An 18,868-nucleotide genomic window follows, 5' to 3' on the forward strand; every position below is an offset into this window, starting at 1 on the left:
TGTGTAATCTCAAAAGCTTGTCTCTCTCACCAGCAGAAGTTGGTCCAATAAAAGATATTACCTCACCAACCTTGTTTTTTCTAATATACTGGGACCAGCATGGCTACAACAACTCTCCATACAACTTTGTCTGATTGTTACTCAGATTGTTTTGCCAGAAGTAAAAATATTTTGCTACTCTACGTAGTAACTGACACACAAAGGTAGGTAGGCTCACAAGCTAAAGAGAATAGGTGATTTTTTGTGTGTGGGGAGAATGCCTTTTTAGAAGCATCAAATTGATGTTGCCAGAACCTGGAACTGTAGGGTTAAAGTATCTACAAACAGACACAACTAGGCCCTAAAGGATGAGAATATGTTTCATGGACAGGCAGCTTGAATAAATGGCAATAAGATGTCAGTTTGGTACATGTAATGACAAGCACTTCGTAAGCTCAATGAGATGATTGTCTAGTATAGTAGTATACATGGCTAATAGTAGATAATAATCTCACTTTAACAAGTAAAAAAAAAAAAAAGTCGTCTGTAACACCACAGAAAGTATGTGTTGATATTAGCCTTGTGCCATGTCAAAAGTGAATTACTCAGACTTCACTGCAGGAATTGGGCTCTGAGGGCGATTCAGAGACCCACAGTGTTTAAACACAAATACCTTTGGTAGTAAGAGTGGCAGTAAGATTTCTGAAGATCACTCGGTGTAAGCTGTTTTGAGTTTAAATCTGATTTTAGTCACGCTTTCCCCAGTCCATCCTTTAAATACAGAAATCAGAATTACACATATAAAGTCGCCAAGTTGGAAAAGATCAACTAAACTGAGTTTTGTTGACTCAGTTGTTCAGTGCAGTTCCACTGCAAGAGAGACAAAGGATGAGAGAAACCAGCACACACTACTGGGTTGCCACGTGGGGCTTAGCAGGGATGTTTGGTAGGAAATCCTGTAGAATCCATCAGAGTTACTGGAAACATTGGCATGTCGCCAGGCATGTAAGAGGAGGAGGAGGAAATATGTAAATCTTGGAGTATGTTTCAGTGTTGATCCCACTGTAGGGACCAGATACGTTTTGACCAGCAGTGTCTGTCAGAGCTGCACAGGGGTCCCACTGAGCTGCCTCATATTCCATAGAAGGGCATGAAGGGCAGGGTGACTGCCGCACTGCTTCACTTCCCTCTTACCGCCCATGGCAGTGAGATGGAAACCAGTGAGTGTCTGACCCACTAGTTCTTAAGTCAGGCAAAATTACTTCTGGTTCTTCTGAAAATCTTCAAAATCACTTCTCATCTTCAGTTTCAACCACTGTGGACTGATTATTATGTTAGAACCAAACATCTCTTCTCAGACACCCCTTACAGACGCCCTGTCCAATCCTCCCCTACCCCTACCTCAGCCCCACTGTACAGTGTTTCTGTAGCGGTGGATTCAAAATCTGCAGGCTTCTAACCCTGTCCATCCTGGAATGGACTAATTCCCCTTAAGGACAGGCACAGTAAATGTCATTTTCTGCTTGGGAGAATCTCATGTTCTGAGCAGGTGCTGGTATGCTTAGCCTGGACACCTCACAAATCATGAGATGTGAGGTTGAAACTCCACTTTCTGGGCCCAGACTTCAGATTCAGAGGCAACAAGCTCCAGAATCTTCCTACTGAACAAACCAGCATCATTTAGCACCCCATTAAGCAGACAGGTGACAAAGACTACCATGGAGAATATGCCATCGAGAAAAGGCCCATCACCGACATCGGCAGCAGAACCAAAGTTGACCTCTGCTTTGATGACAAAGCTGGCACCTATATCTCAGACACTGATGTTGAGCATTGGAAGTGGCCACTTTGAGCACTGGAGCAGAAGTTTAAAGCCCTCCCACACAGTGTCCTCCCACACAGACAGGCACAAGCCCTCCAAGCCCCTCACAGTATTGAGGGATGGAGAGAAAGATCAGATTCTCCTCGCAATGGTGGCCATACCATTGGTGTCAATCCTGTCCTTGTGGGATGAGGCTCAGGCTGAGCTAGACCCATTGTCAGTGGTGCTATCCATCGGCACAGACTCCAGTACTGAAAGCGGCTTATATGTCAGCATCAGCCCTAACGGAGTTATGTTCCTCGCCAACACCGGGGCCATACATTCTCCCTGTCCTCAAGCAAGCAACTGAACATCAAGGCACATTTCACCTGAGCACAGGCAGCAGCATCTGCCTGCTTGAGGAATGTGCTAGTCTGAGTTCTGCAAGGTAACTATGTAGAGTAACTCACTAACTTTTCTGGTTCTTTGAAATCCCATGGCATTCCCTTTGGATCCCATGACCTACCCTTCATCCCTCCTTTTCAGGTTCCCCGGCAACATAGGCTTTGAATTGCAAGGGAACTCAGGGAGGATTGCAGCTGCCTCATGTTTTATGCCCTCATATGAGAGCACGAGGAGGCATAGTTCCCATATACAGCTCCAATGGACATCACTGTCAGAGAGAGAGAGAGAGAGAGTCTTGTGCATGTAAGGCATGTGCTCATCTATTGCAGGATCCACCCTGACTGCCTACATCTTGGAAAACCACAGTTACTGCAGGGTAAGTAACAGGTCTGTTTACATTCTGTCTTAATGTTGTAGGGCTGCTGGGGGATGGGGCAACCAGCCTGTGTGTGGAGTATGATCAAGAGCTGATCGCATCAAGGAGGCAGCCCATTGGGCTCCTGGATGCATTGGAGCACAATGAGAAGAGCAGTGAAGGGACAGAAGACGACCGCTTGCCAGGAGAGGAAAAGGTAATGGTGATCATGTACAGAAGAGCTCTATGTAGGTTTGAGTGAACTACTGGTCCTAAAATTAAATGTTTGGTTGACAACTTATGGGTGCTGGATCCAACTCCCTTCCAGAAAATACCTTGTAATTTACCACCATTAACAAGAAAGGACTAGGGATGAGCTTGAGTAATAGCTTCTCTTTGGAGAAGGGCACCCTGCCACTTTCTAGTATGTGACCTACACATTCACATTAATGCTAATAATGAAGTTATCACTGCTATAGGTGAGACACAGACTGCCAGAAGTTAACATTATACTTTTAGGGCTGAGGAGTCCTCAAAAAGAGGTTGCTATAGATGCAGAACCTCATGGTGGACATTCACTGTAGCTGTTTGAATGTGAATATGTATTACAGGAAAACCGGAACTCCTTTTGAATTTTTGTCTGCATGTAGAGCAGCATTCAAATGGGAAATGGACTCCGTGGCTCTCGGAGCCCACACTGCACAGATAGAGGTGCCTTATCACTGAGCCACTGGAGCCCTGCAATGCCATTGCACGGTAGGGTTAGTAAGCTTCTTCTATGCTACTGCTTTTCCTTAGGCCTCTTCTAAAGAGAGAATAGTCTCTAACTGGGAGGTCTAAGGGAAATAATACATTTCTGATCAGGTTGGTTTCCTCCTGCTGTTCCAGAAATGATTTTTTTGCAATTAGTGATGGAGTTACGTTGGAGTAGCCTGGTTTCCTGTCTCAATATGGCCCCTGACTCCATTACATGAAGGAATAATTTTACTGTTCCTGCTAATCAGTTTTCTTTAACACTGAGATGTCTCTTACGGAAATATTGCTTTCAGGGTTATTTCTTGTGCACAGAGCTGTTCAATATGGGGTGCCATTTGCCAGTCGGGGGGATAAGCACCCCTTCACCTAAACCAGATTGATTCATTACAGGCTATATCCTTATTTCTCATTCTGTAACACAGCATTATTTAAATCAGATGAATTAAAAAGCCATATGGTAGTTGTGTTTATCCTGCCCAAACTTGCACAGCTTTGAGCATCACTAGGCAATGAGAACTGCAGTTATGAAAGAGAAGACATCAATGGCCAGTTCTTAAACCCAACATATCTTGAGGGTATTTTTATCTTCTAAATTTAAATCTGAAAAACAACTCTGACAAAGATCTTGGTGAATGACACACTAAGTATTCAGCAATCATACGCAAGCAGGCTGGATTGTATTAGTACCCTGCTGAATATGCAAATATTTTCTTATGTGAGTGCTTACTCATGTCGATTCCATTGTAGATGTGCACACGTGCACGGTCATCAGAGATTTCTGCCTTAGTGGTATCTATAGGGCCGGTTGTGTCACCCCCTTGAGTGCTGCGCTCATGCACTGGTATATCAGGCGCTGCCGGTCCTATGCCCTCTCAATTCCTTCTTACCACCCGTGGTGGTCAGTCGGAGCACCTTTCCTTGCTCGTCAAGGACTTTTGGTTTTCTTACCGTGGACTTTGTGCCTTTAGGCTTTCTACATAGTTATTTTTAGTGTTAAGTACCTGTTTATTTGCAGTAGTTAGTATTTAGTAGTTAGGTCCCAGTGGGAACTGGTGGGGCATGCCCCAGTCTCTGGGCTTTAAGCCCTGTGAATCCTGCAACAGGCCTATGCCTGTTAGCAACCCCCACGGTAGCTGTCTCAAGTGCCTGGGGGAAATGCACGTTAAAGAGAGGTGCTGGATTTGTAAAAACTCAGTCTCGCACGCAAGAAGAGACACACATCAGGCTCAGAGCCCTACTTACGGAGTCCGCCCAGCGTCAGAGCCGTCCCGCCATGAGTCTCCCAGCACCTCAGCATTGGTGCGAAGTGCGCCACTGGCACTGGGGCCCACTTGTCACCACTCTGCATCGCTGGTTCCAAAGAAGAGGGCTAAGAAGCATGGCTCTCTGGTGCTGACAAAAGCGGGCCAGTTAGCAGTAAGCAAAGAGCCTGCCCCAAGCCGCCTGCCTACCCTGGACCCCCACAGTTGGCCCTCTCCAGTCAGGGCCATCAGCCCACTGAAAAGTCCTCCTCCGACTCCTGCGAGCGGGACTGGACCAACTCCCCTGCCAGCACCGATGCCTTCAAGAACCCAGGCATCGAAGGAGCACAGGTCTCAGCTAAAGCTCCCCAAGAGGGAAAGCCAGCCAACAAGGCTCCCCAGAGAGCGGTGGAGTGCCACCGATCCCTCGAGATGATGGTGCACTCTCCACCTCCATACCACTGGTCGCCAGTGCCATCGCTGAGATCGCGGGGACTTATTGTTGGTCACCGGCTCCCTGGTCACGGTCGCTGTCATCTCGATGCAGCTCACCGAGAAGGAGGTGCTGATCCACCTATTATCAGCGCTGATTGCCGTCCCAAAGGTGGTCGTCCTGATGCCAATCCCAGTCACTGACACGGTGGGAACATTTTCCTTCGCGCCTCTGATCTCCTCAGCACCGGACCCGCTCACCACACTGTTGGTATCATTTCCCTTGGGCAGGGCACTGGTCTCTGGTGTCAGTGGTCTCTAGGCAGATCCAGGCCTCAATAGCCCCTCCGTGGTCTCCGGAAGGGGGCTTCTCCGGAACTGAGGGCCTCCTCAGCCTGTCACCTAGATCTCAACGGCGAGATTGGGCGTCTGAGTCGGCAGTTGGGCAATGGCAGCCTGCGCAGTGGCCTGTTCAGTGCCAAGGTTGGAATGCCTGTGGGGTCCCAGTCATTGCAATGCCCTCTTCGGTCCATTCGTTGGCTGCTGTCATGGAACAGCGGCCACTAGGCCCGGTACTGGAGGCACACGCGGTGGCCAAGTCTCGAGAGTTGTCAGCCACCATGCCTTATTCCAGCAGGTGGTCAACAACCTGGGCCTACAAATGGAGGAGATGGCTGAACAGGAGGAGACTCTATTTGATGTCCTGTCAGCCTTGACCCCTACCCGTATTGCACTACCTGTGCATGAAGGGGTCCTCAAAGTTGCCATTTGGCAGACGCCCTCCTCCAGCCCTCCCACCTCAAAACAAGCTGAGAGAAAGTACTTTGTCCCAGCCAAAAGTTTTTAATATCTTTATACCCGCCCTCCCAACGGCTCACAGGTGGCCAATGAGAAGGAGAAGCAGGGGCACTCCAGTTCTACCCCAAAAAATAAGGAGGCCAAGTGGCTGGACTTGTTTGGAAAAAAAAAAAATTTATTCCACTGCAAGTCTACAGTTTCGGGTGGCAAACCACCAGGCCCTCCTGGGCTATTATAACTTCAATTTATGGGGGATTCTCGATAAATTTAAGGAGATTGGGCCCAGGAATTCATCACCCTGGTGCAGGAGGGCACCTCAGTGGCTCTCTGTGCCCTGCAGATTGCGTGGGATGCGGCGGACTTGGCGGCCGGGGTGGTGGCATCCGTGGTGGTGGTGGTGAAGCACAGCTCCTGGCTTCAAACCGCTGGGCTCTCTCAGGAGATGCAGACCTCCATTCAGGACCTTCCTTTTGATGGGAATGGTCTGTTTTCTGATCAAATGGATGCGAGGCTGCATCGGATGAAGGACACCAAAGCCACCCTCCGTTCACTGGGCATCCACATGCCGCAGTCTGCATGTCAGCCGTTCTGGCTGTCCCCACCACCAAGGTCGTGGCAATCTCATTCCGGACCTGTCAGGAGAAGGGACAGGGACACTACATTTGGTCGTTGCTGCCCTTCTGCCTTCCGCTCACCTGCGCAGCCTAGCCAAGTTAAACATTCAGCAGGGCAGAAGCACCCATTTTGATGGTGCAATCGAGAGCCACGCCCCAGCCAATTCCTTGGATCTGCTGCTGCTTTTCCTCAACCACCTTGTTCCCTACCTCTCAGCCTGGTTTCGGGTTACTTCAGACTGTTGGGTCCTTCACATAATAGCTTTGGGCTATACCCTGCAATTCCTCCTTCCCCTTTCTTGTCCCTCTTCAGGGACCCTTCTGACGAGCAACTCCTCGTTCAGGAGGTCGCCAGCCTTCTGCATCCCTCTGCATCTGGGGGCCGTGGACGAGGCTCCTTGGAACGTGAAAGGAAAGGGGTTCTACTCCTGGTACTTCCTAATCCCGAAAGCGAAAGGGGGCCTCAGACCCATCCTCGACCTGCGCCGCCTCAACAAGTCTCTCAAGAAGTTGAAGTTTCACATGGTCTCCCTGGCCTCCATCGTCCCTTCCCTGGATCCGGGAGACTGGTACACTGCTCTCAACTTGAAAGATGCTTATTTCCATATTTCTATATTCCTGGGGCACAGGCATTTCCTCCATTTTGTAGTAGGAGGGCATCATATCCAGTTCATGGCACTACCCTCTGGCCCCTCTTCGGCCCTGAGGGTGTTCACAAAGTGCATGGCGCTGGTGGCCGCTTACCTCAGGCGTCGGGGGGCACCTGTTTCCATATCTTGATGACTGGCTCATCAAAGGCAGGTCTCCAGACCAGGTACAGAGAAGCCTCGATCTAGTGTACTCCACCTGCCGTGACCTGGGCCTGTTGATAAACACAGAAAAGTCCATGTTAACACCAGTCCAATGCATAGAGTTCATTGGAGCCGTTCTTGACTCCACGCTGGCCAAGGGCTTCCTTCTGGAAGTGTGGTTTCAGGCCAGGGAGGACCTTATCGGCCATTTAAGAAACCATCCTCTCACTACATCCCACACTTACCTAAGTCTGATGGGACACATGGCCACATGCACATACGTAGTCGGCCATGCTCAACTTCATCTACGGCCTCTGCAGGTGTGACTAGTCTCAGTCTATACTCCCAACAGACACTCCCTGGACCGAGTGGTTTCGGTAATGAGCCATGCCCTTTTATCCCTGAATTGGTGGCTGGACCCCAAGTCGGTGCTGCAGGGGTCCCCTTTGCATTGCCATCCCTGTCGCTGACTCTAGTCTCTGACACCTCAAATCTGGCCTGGGGAGCCCACCTGGGCGAACTCAGCACCCAGGGCTGTTGGCTATTGGATGATCTAGCCCTTCATATCAACATCAGGGAATTCAGAGCGGTTCACCTGGCCCACCAGGTGTTCTTGCCCCACCTAAAGGGCAAGGTTGTGCAGGTCCTCACGGACAATACCGCCACAATGTATTACATCAACAGGCAGATGAGGCCAGATCCTCAGCCCTTTGTCAGGAAGTGCTCAGCCTTCAGAACTTCTGTGTGCGGCATGCCATTCATTCACCACCCATCTACCCGGCTCCAAGAACATCCTAGCAGATCACCTCAGCAGGACCTTCTTGTCCCTCCATCTGTAGGTGGTCCATGTAATTTTCCAAAGGTAGAGAACTCCCCAGGTGGACCTGTTTGCGCCCAGGCAGAACAGGAAATGCCACCAGTTCTGCTCTATCCAGGGTTTGGACAGAGGTTCCCTTTAGGACACCTTCCTCATTCCTTGAGCAAGGGTTTTCACGTATGCCTTTCCACCGGTACCACCGATCAACAGGGTCCTAGTGAAAGTCAAGCTGGACAGGGTGAGAGTTATCCTCGTGGCCCCGTCAGCGCTGGTTTGGCATGCTGTTGGATCTTTTGGTAGCTGCCCCTCTTCCACTGCTTCTTTGACCAGAGCAGCTGTCGCAGAACCATGGCAACTTGCTGCATCCGAACCTGGCGGTGCTGCTTGGCTGTTGTGTAGCTGAGCGTGGATGAAAAAGCTTGTTTGGCCCATGTTCAGCAAGTTTTTCTCAACAGCAGGAAACCCTTGACCAGGGCAACCTACCTGGCAAAATGGAAAAGGTTTGAGTAATGGGCCTCGGAACGGTGCCTTTGGGCCAAGCAGGCTTCGCTGCAGGATGTCCTAGACTACTTGCTGCATCTTAAGCTTCAAAGGTTGTTCCTCTCTTCTGTCAAGGTCCACCTGGCGGCCATCTTGGTGCTACATCCCCTGGTTCAGGTCAGGTCCCTCTTTGCCCACCCCATGACGGTGCGGTTCTTGAAAGGGCTGGAGTGCCTCTACCCCCACGTCCAGGAGCTGGTCCCACTGTGGGACCTGAATCTTGTGCTGTCGCGGCTCATGGTTCCCCCCTTCGAACCCTTGGCTCCTGCTCCCTCCTACACTTCTCCTGGAAGGTTTCTTTTTTGGTCGCTGTAACGTCAGCCTATAGGCTATCAGAGATCAGGATGCTCACTTCAGAACCTCCTTATATGATCGTATTCAAGGACTACTACTTCTTCAGCTGCACCTGCACCCGGCATTTTTGCCTGAGGTCATGACCCAGTTTCATGCTGGCCAGGATATATATCTGCCGGTCCTTTGTCCTAAGCTTCATGCATCAGGTGAGGAGTGGGGGCTACACACCCTGGACGTAAGAAGGGTGCTGGCTTTCTGCATAGATAGAACAAAGCTATTCAGTAAGTTGAAACAGCTGTTCGTGGCTGATAGGATGAAAGTTCACCCAGTGTCCACTCAGAGAAGCTCGTCCTGGATCATGGCCTGCATCCATCACTGCTATTAGCTGACTAAGGTACCCACGCCAGCAGTCATGACGGTTCACTCGACTAGGGCTCAGGCGGCACTCAAGGAAGCAAAAATCTCCGATGACCGCGCATGTGGGCGTACACACCCCTACAATAGAATGGACATGAGCAACACATCTTGAAGAACAACAGTTACAAAAGGTGAGTAACCGTTTTTCAGTCACCATCCTGAAAATGCACTGTCTGCCACGTTCTCAATAAGTTAACCTTTTCTTGGGCAAGCAGTGAGAAAATAAGTCGTTCGATATATCTGCTTTCTCAAAAGGAATGTGGAGACCTGAAAATTTGGGATCTCCCACTGCTTCATCAGTGTTGCTCAGATGGGCGTTTTCATTATCTTTGGCCCTGCTTATACTACTAAGGGAGTGTCTGTTGCAATTAAAATATTGTACCCCTCTCCACGCTTCCCCAGCACATCCATTCTCCTCTGGGACCTTGTGTAGTCACAGTTTTAAGGAAAACTTAACTGGTGCAGCTCACTCTCTGCTAGCAATGGTGAGAGCTCTAGGGTAGAGCTGCCATCAGTGTTTTTACCATTGTGTCACCTAATGCTGTTCTGACTGACTTTGAAAGGTAAAGCTTCTGCATGACTGCGTTAGGTTTTTACTTTTAACATGCTAGGTGGTGTCCTTGTCTGATATATCTGTTGAAAGGAGGGAACTCAGGGATGGGGGAGGGAATCAGAATCCTGTTTTTTAACATTTAAATCAATCTTCGATTTAAAAAAAAAAAAGATGTAAAAAAAAGCCTTATTTGAATTTTCAACCATCTGCCTCAAGGTTCAGTTTATAATAAACTATTGTCTTCTGAATAAATAAAATAAATTCAAAATGTTGAAAAGGAGCAGTATATTAAGAATTACATATGCTTAGTTTTCATCACAGCAGATTCATGACCCTGTACCCTGCGGTCTGCTTTATGAAACGCTGGAAATACAACCGGATAAAGACTCTTCATAGCCTGGATTAAGGCATGACTTGCTGGTATTCCTTAAAACCCAGTTCTCTTAAAGCCAGATTTGCCCTCATAACCTTTGTGGTCACAGAATAGTCCTTGGGAGGGAAAGAAAGCTAAGGAAGGAACACAGTTTCTCTTGATGATGTGAACTTTTGCAGTGCTTTGTCAGCCAGTTGTCCAGTTCTCTCTCTGCATTGTAAAAGATGTCTATACAGGGAATATTTTGAATTAGTTTTGCATACTGTCGAAGTCTGGGCGTCTTCCGATAACGATCACTCACACTGGTGTACACACACACACACACACCAAGGCCTCTTTTCCTCTATTTAACCCTTTTTCAACCTTTTTATCTCTTTTTAAATTTTTTTTTTTTTTTTTTTTTTTTTTTTTTTAACCAAGATGCATCGTTACCTGGTCCGGACCAATACCATGAGGCGGTATGACAACCCCTCTTGAGGCAGTAAAAACCCCTCGGCACCGGTGCATTCTAATGCATTTACCTATGCATTACCTTATGCATTACCTTATGCATTACCTGTTGGCCAACTCAGCAGTTCCTAGTACTGCTATAAACTAACCTTATTGGGGCCTCTCCCCAATACCACTCTGCATTTGATCCTGCTGCACAGTCAGTAAGTTCAGATGGCGTGAGCCCAGCAGAAACAGATGTCCACCACAGACAGTCCTCCTCCGATACCCCAATAGAGATTTCAAAAGGTCTCTTACCTCTATTGTGGCGCCATGGGGTTCGAAGGGGAACGATCCGTAGCAGCCGTCTGTGTGTCCGTGGGCGTTGCCATCCCGGACGAGCCCCCAAATTGTCGAAGAAAAACTAAGTTCTCGCTTTTTGTTTGGGTGCAGCAAAATTAAATACTTTATTTCTCTAGTGAACACAAGAGGGAGAGAGTGTCAGGAACTGGGTTGCCCCTTGTCCCGGACGGATCTCTCTCAATTAGTAAACAGTCATAGCAATTTTTATACCTTTGTTACAGACAGTTGCTAGCAAACCTGGAGACAGTAAAAGTAAACATTTGCATTTGTTTATACATAAGCCTATTCGCTATCTTATTTGTCTGCAATACTAGAACAGAAAACAAAACTGCAGTTTACAAGGTCGTAATGACTCTTCACACAATTCTCTCTGTACCACATTAAGATCCCTTCAAACCTTCATTAATTAATTCTTGGCCTCCACAATACGATGGTCATTTCAAAATAAAAAATAAGATTGCCTGACGGAGAGCAATCTCCACAGGTTAGGTTTATCTCTAATTTCTATAGTTCTTTGATATGAGGATCTCTGGAGGAAGTAAGGAACAAAAGAGTGGCCTCTGCCTCACTCACCTACTGTAATGCCAACATCATTTTCTAGTTAAGACCATTCCACACATTCAAATGAATGTGTTCTTCCTCTCTGAACTGCCCCATATCTTATTTCTTTGTTCCTCTGCTTCATTCACTGTCTTCTGAATCATCCAGTAGGCGAGTTCCTTTCCAGAAACCCAAATGCTTCATTGACACAGTTTGTCATTATTTGCTTTGTCTCCTTGGAGTGATGTCACTGTGGGAGTTTTACTACCTTTATTACAGAAAATGACAAGAAGGGGAGGGAGGGAAACAAAATAAACTAAAGCCTTTTAATGCTGTCTTTACAGGCAAAACGTTTATCAACACTCTCCCTTCAGTATGAGAAGAGGTTAACAGATGAGCAGAAAGGAGGAAGAAAGAAAATAAAAATAGTCAACAATCTGGTATGTGTTTGTATTGAACAGTTTATCTGAGATAAAAAGGCTGCATCGGATATCTTACATATTTTATAGGAGGTGCATGTAGCAACACTGTAGTTAGTTACCCAGCAGTTTCCAGTATAAGACCCTGTTTCCAATTTCTTGGCCAAACTTAAACCAGAAAATTTCCATGATGAGTATGTGACTCAGATTGAACTTTAGGGAGAATTTTCAGCTACAGTGGACCACCCATTTCCAAAAAATAAATTAGGGGGAAATAAATTGTTTTGCCCATGTTAAAAAAACAAAATCCTACAACCATTGAAGAAAAAAAATTCTAGCACCTTCAGGCTTTGGAGCAGGGACTTGAAATTTGGCAGGGATGTCACCCTAGTGTTAGAGATGTGCCTTTTCCATCCCTATGAAAATATGTCCAAATTTGGACAAGTTATAAGCATCTGAAAAATCGGAGTTTCTACAAGTTCAGTAGAGGTTTGTTTGTCAGCTAAATTTTCTGAAGATTCTGTCTGCATTGAGCATGTTCATAGATTCTAAGGCCAATAAGGACCATTGTGATCATCTAATCTGACTTCCTGTGTAGCACTGGCTGTAGAATTTCACCAGATAATTCCTAGAGTAGATGCTTTCGAAAAATATCCAATCTTGATTTAAAAATAGTGAGTGATGGAGAATCCACCATGACCCCTGGTAAATTGTTCCCATAGCTAATTATTCTCACAGATAAAAATGTATGCCTTATTTCCTGTCTGAATTTGTCTAACTTCAGCTTCCAACCACTGAGTCGTGTTATACCTCTTTCTGCTAAATTTGAAGAGCCCATTATTAAATATTTGTTCCTAGGGCTATCAATTAATCGCAGTTAACTCGTGATTATTTAAAAAACTAATGGCGATTAATCGCACTGTTAAACAATAGAATACCAACTGAAATTTATTATATATTTTTGGATGTTTTTCTACATTTTCAAATATCTTGATTTCAATTACAACACAGAATACAAAGTGTACAGTGCTCACTTTATATTTATTTTTATTACAAATATTTGCACTATAAAAATGATAAACAAAAGAAATAGTATTTTCCAATTCACCTCATACAGGTACTGTAGAGCAATCCCTTTATCGTGAAAGTGTAACTTACAAATGTAGAAATTTTTTTTGTTACATAACTGCATTCAAAAACAAAACAATGTAAAACTTTAGAGCCTACAAGTTCACCCAGTCCTACTTCTTGTTCAGCCAATTGCTAAGACAAACAAGTTTGTTTACATATACGAGAGATACTGCTGCCTGCTTCTTATTTACAGCGTCACCTGAAAGTGAGAACAGGCGTTCACATGGCACTTTTGTAGCCGGCATTGCAAGGTATTTACGTGCCAGATCTGCTAAGTATTCATATGCCCATTCATGTTTTGGCCACCCTTCCAGAGGACATGCTTCTATGCTGATGATGCTCGTTAACAAAAATAATGCATTAATTACATTTGTGACTGAACTCTTTGGAGGAGAATTGCATGTCTCCTGTTCTGTTTTACTTGCATTCTGCCATATAGTTCATGTTATAGCAGTCTCAGCTGATGACCCAGCGCATGTTCATTTTAAGAACACTTTCACAGCAGATTTGACAAAACGCAAAGAAGGTACCAATGTGAGATTTCAAAAAATAGCTACAGCACTTGACCCAAGGTTTAAGAATCTGAAGGGCTGTCCAAAATCTGAGAGGGATGAGATGTGGTGCATGCTTTCAGAAGTCTTAAAAGTGCAACACTCAGATGCGGAAACTACAGAACCCGAACCACCAAAAAAGAAAATCAGCCTTCTGCTGGTGCATCTGAGTCAGATGATGAAAATGAACATGCGTCGGTCCGCTCTGCTTTAGATTGTTATCGAGCAGAACCCGTCATCAGCATGGATGCATGTCCACTGGAATGGTGGTTGAATCATGAAAGGGACATATGAATCTTTAGCGCATCTGGCACGTAAATATCTTGCGATGCTGGCTGCAACAGTGCTATGTGAACGCCTCTTCTCACTTTCAGGTGACATAAACAAAAAGTGGACAGCATTATCTCCTGCAAATTGTAACCAAACTTGTTTGTCTGAGCAATTGGCTGAAGTATGACTGAGTGAACTTGTAGGCTCTAAAGTTTTACATTGTTTTATTTTTAAATGCAGTTATTTTTTGTACATAATTCTACATTTGTAAGTTCAACTTGCATGATAAAGCGGTTGCACTACAGTATTTTTATTAGGTGAATTGAAAAATACTATTTCTTTTGTTTTTTACAGTGCAAATATTTGTAATCAAAAATAAATATAAATTGAGCTCTGTACACTTCGTATTCTGTTGTAATTGAAATCAGTATATTTGAAAATGTAGAAAACTTCAAAAAATATATAAATAAATGGTATTCTATTATTGTTGAACAGCACAATTAATCGTGCGAATAATCGTGATTAATTTTTTTAATCGCTTAACAGCCCTATTTATTACCCATGTAGGTACTTGATTATAAGTCTATAGACTTAAGTCTATAAGTTACCCCATAACCTTTTCTTTGTTAAGATAAATAAAGTCTATCACGATAGGCATGTTTTCGAATCCTTTAATCATTCTCATGGCTCTTCTTATGATGACGATAAATTGGAGAGGGTTTAAAGAACAGCCATACTGGGTCAGATCAATGGTCCATCTAGCGCAGTATCCTGTCTTCCGACAGTGGCCAATGCCAGGTGCTTCAGAGGGAATGAACAGAACACATAGTCATCAAGTGATCCATCCCCTCTCGCCCATTCCCAATTTCTGGCAAACAGAGGCTAGGGACATCATTCCTGAATTGTGGGCACCAGAACTGGACACAGGATTCCAGCAGCAGTCACACCAGTGCCAAATAGAGAGGTGAAATAACCTCTCTACTTCTACCCCTGTTTGTGTATCCAAGGATCACATTAGCCTTCTTGGCCACTACATCATGCTGGACGCTCATGTTCAGCTAATAAGCCACCACGACCCCCCCAAATCTTTTTTTTAGTCACTGTTTCCCATGATAGTGTCCCCCATCCTGTAAATATGATGTACATTCTTGGTTCCCAGATGTCCACGTCTATATTTAGCCATATTAAAATGGTTCCAGCTCCTCACAGCTTCTGTGTACTGACCAGATGGTGCATCTACCATCCCCACAGAGCAACTCTAGCACAGGGCAACAGAGACTGAGCAGGACTTTCCCTGCAGCTGCTCCTAGCAGGGACTCTTTTGCTGCAAGGCATCGGAACTAAGATGTCTTTCTTTTGTTTTCAGTGTTGCTTTCCCTACTGGCACCCCAGCAGAAACAGCCCGACTTGGATGCAGAGTAGTGAAGAACAAAGGGACAAGTGGGAAGAGATGCAGAGCTAGGGGACAAGGGCAGGAGCCTGGGTGGAAGGGAATTAGGAGCGGGAGCCCCAGGAGAGGTGAGGAGAAAGGCAGGAGCCAGGGTGAGGAATGATAAGAGCAGATGGGGAAGTGGGGGGAGAGGGGAACAGGATGGAAAGAACAGGAGCTGAGTGTGTGGGGAAGTATAGGAGCAAGGTTGTCAACATCCAGGACCTGCAGGAGCGGAAATAGCATCGAGGTACAGAGGCAGTTGCTGGGGAAGGGGGAAGAGGAGGACAGGGAAAGGCTGAGGGGACCGGGCAGAAGGGTTTCTTATCTCTAGAGCACAATCCCCTACCAGACCTGGAACTGAGCCCATTATTCCTGAGATTCATCATTCCTTTGCTGTCTGGCAACTAGCTGTGAAACTCACTGCCAAAGTGTGTCTCCTTCCCCCTCCAGAGGCATGTCCACATGGAAGATATTAGCCTTCTACTGCTACTAGTTATTTCAATTAGCTTGAGTGGTAGAGGACTGTGCTATGGTCTAAAGATCCTAACCCTGCTGTTGACTCGTGTGTGCGTCAATATGGTTCCATATGGTGGAATTTTTGGTTTTGTTTTTTCAATTTTTAAGTTAAAAAACAACCAGGAAATTAAATTAAGGTTTCAAAGTCAAGCAATCAGTTGGTAGGGAATGCCCGCATTGAGGTTGCTTGTGAAATCTGAATTAGACCCTCTTGCGTAGATGCTTTATATTATACATTCTTTAATTACATGACCACATACTATTTTTTCCACAGGATTCCTACCTCATTTGTGCACAGGGATTGACAATGCTCTGGGAATGAATCATGGTTGTGTAGAGAAGGTGACTGTTGTCTGTAGGACCTCTACCTCATTTGTGCAGACATTTGAAAGGTGTGTGGTGAATGAGGCAGCCATCACATAATTAAAGATTGCATTATAATACATATTCACGGCAGGGGCTGAATTAAGGTTGATGGTACTGCAGTGCCATTGATATACTGCTGACACCTAGCTTTGTCTCCTCCTTATCCAGTGTAGACAATACTGGGCTCAGTTGAGGATAGGCTGATACCTCAGCCTATCCTCAACTGAGAAGAAAGGGTGAAGTATTTTGAGGCTCTTCCTGGAGCTGCGTATGCCCATTTAGTAGAGAACATCATCTCTCCCATTACAAGATGGCATGCAACCTCACAGTTCTTTTGTGCTGCTCATGGAGACTCAGATAGCAGCCATGACCAGTTGTGACTGGCAGAGAGATTACATGCTAACTTCACAGATGTAGGCTTAGCCACAATGAGCCGTGCTTTTGTCACCTCAGGGCTAAGCTCTTGCAGTGCACTCTGAAGATGACTCAGACTATGGTAGGTTCATCATGCAGCTGTCTGCCTGCAAGGTAGGAACTGATATGAGCACTACACGCAGACTGCATATGCTTCTGGAGCCGTTTCAAGATACTGATGTTTATCTTCAAAGCCTGAAATGGATTAGGAACTAGCTGTTGAAATGACCACCTGTCGCTCCACATCCCACCATGGCAGTTGTGCTCAGGGATGCTGAGCCTGACAAAATCCAGGCTCAAACAGGAGTGGGAGCAGGGCCCTCAGCGGTGGAATTCACTGGCACCTAGATCACGCTGAATCAGTCTTGTAGCCCTCAAGGTGTGATTCAAGACTCATCTCTTTTGGCAGGCCTTCTCCTAAGAACAGAGTTGTGCAATGGACCTGCCTGCCTGCCCTAGAAAGCAATCCACCCAGAGTTCAGTTCCTCTAAAGCAGGCAGCAGTAATCCGTGAGGAAGGGGATAATAGTTTGTTCCTCTTCCTTGAGGGAGGGAACAGGTGAACATCTAAGTTTGTTACAGGGATGAGTGTCTTAGGAGCATATATAATAAGAGTCTGGGAAATAGTTGCACACACAGGTATTGGAATTCCCCAAGGAGTCACCATTTGTTGCCCTAAAGGATATACCCATGGGGAAAGGCTTATGAGGAAGGGGTGTATTAAAATATACCACAGGCATTCTGTTCTGATTTATGAGCACACTATGATTCAGACCCAATTAACACAGCTGCTATCATAGAGTAACTAGGGGAGTAACAACAGAAATATAAGTTATATCCTTAGGAAAATCCCTACTGTGTTGCACTGTACAAGCCTATCTCCTGAAATTCCTGCTTCCATTCTGGAGTTACAGTGGCCAAGCATTAAACCAGGGGTGGGCAAACTTTTTGGCCTGAGGGCCACACCTGGGAATAGAAATTTTATGGTGGGCCATGACTGCTCACAAAATTGGGGTTGGAGGGGGGTGAGGGCTCTGGTTGGGGGTGAGGGCTCCGGGGTGGGGCCAGAAATGAGGAGTTCAGGGTGCGGGAGGGGGCTCCAGCTAGCAGTGTGGGCTCTGGGGTGGGTGCAGGGATGAGTTGTTTGGGGTTTAGAAGGGGGTTTAGGCTGGGACCAAGGAGTTCGGAGGGTGGGAGGGGGATCAGGGCTGGGGCACAGGGTTGGAGTGTGGGAAGGGGTGCAGGCTCTGGCTGGGGGTGCGACCTTTGAGGTGGGGCTGGGGATGAGGTGCGGGAAGGTACTCCAGGCTGGGATCGAGGGGTTTGGAGATGGAGGAGGAGGATCAGGGCTGAGGCAGGGGGTTGGGGAGCGCTTACCTCAAGTGGCTCCCGGAAGTAGCAGCATGTCCCTTCTCTGGCTCCTACGGGAAGGCACGGCCAGGTGGCTCTGGGGACCACCCCATCCGCAGGCACTGGCCCTGCAGTTCCCATTGGACACGGTTCCTGGCCAATGGGAGCTGTGGGGGTGGTACTTGGAGTGAGGGCAGTGTGCAGAGCAGAGTGCCCTGGCTTCCCCTACATGTAGGAGCCGGAGGGGGGCCATGCCGCTGCTTCCAGGAGCCCTGCTCCCGGGCTGGAGCGCTGGAGGAGGGCACCGGATTCGGCTTGCAGGCTATAGTTTGCCCATCCCTGCATTAAACCCTACCAGCAATAATATTCCATCTGGTGGGACAGGCAGTGAAGGATCATCTCAGTATTCAGTGAGGGGCCTTTGGGAGAACTTCATCGTCCAAAATAACTGTTTTTAGCTGGCTAGTTCTGGGCATCTTTCAAATTCCCTCCTTTTCGTGATTGAGGAAATAAATTTTACAATGCTAGATTCATCTCATTGCCTTGCTTGCCACTGTGCGTGTGTGTTTGTCAGCATCTTAAAGTAACCATGAGCTAAACTCCCATCTGTTTCACGGAACCCATGCTGTACATACACAGAGGATGGCTAAATTCTTCCAGGGAGCTGTGAATTTCCAGCAGCCAGACACACTTGGGTTTGTGTTCCCTCCTGCAGCACTGAAACTTTGTTTATCAGGAGATGGTGCATTGGTAATGCACATTTCTGAGCAACTGCCATTGTTTATAATGGAGTTAACAGGATGTTAGTCACTAATAAGCATTGCATTATGTTCTGTGCTTTGTAGTTAACTCATGTCATCTTTATTGATTGATGGTGGCTGTTCTGCAACTAGCTGAGGTGCTGTATGTTGAAACAAAGTAC

At 46.5% G+C, this 18,868-nt stretch overlaps 1 protein-coding gene across 8 annotated transcripts in view; it reads left to right on the forward strand.

The window, feature by feature from the left end:
• The window catches only part of RTEL1 (regulator of telomere elongation helicase 1), a 115,956-nt gene that overhangs the window by 69,769 nt on the left and 27,319 nt on the right, over positions 1–18,868 (forward strand). For all 8 annotated transcript variants that reach the window (XM_044985237.1, XM_044985240.1, XM_044985242.1 and 5 more), the window contains 2 exons: positions 2,603–2,757; positions 11,843–11,938. In XM_044985237.1, coding sequence (XP_044841172.1) covers positions 2,603–2,757; positions 11,843–11,938 — 251 coding nt within the window. The remainder of the gene's footprint in view (positions 1–2,602; positions 2,758–11,842; positions 11,939–18,868) is intronic.

Source organism: Mauremys mutica, chromosome 13 (assembly GCF_020497125.1).
Source record: "Mauremys mutica isolate MM-2020 ecotype Southern chromosome 13, ASM2049712v1, whole genome shotgun sequence".
Lineage (NCBI taxonomy): Eukaryota > Metazoa > Chordata > Testudines > Geoemydidae > Mauremys > Mauremys mutica.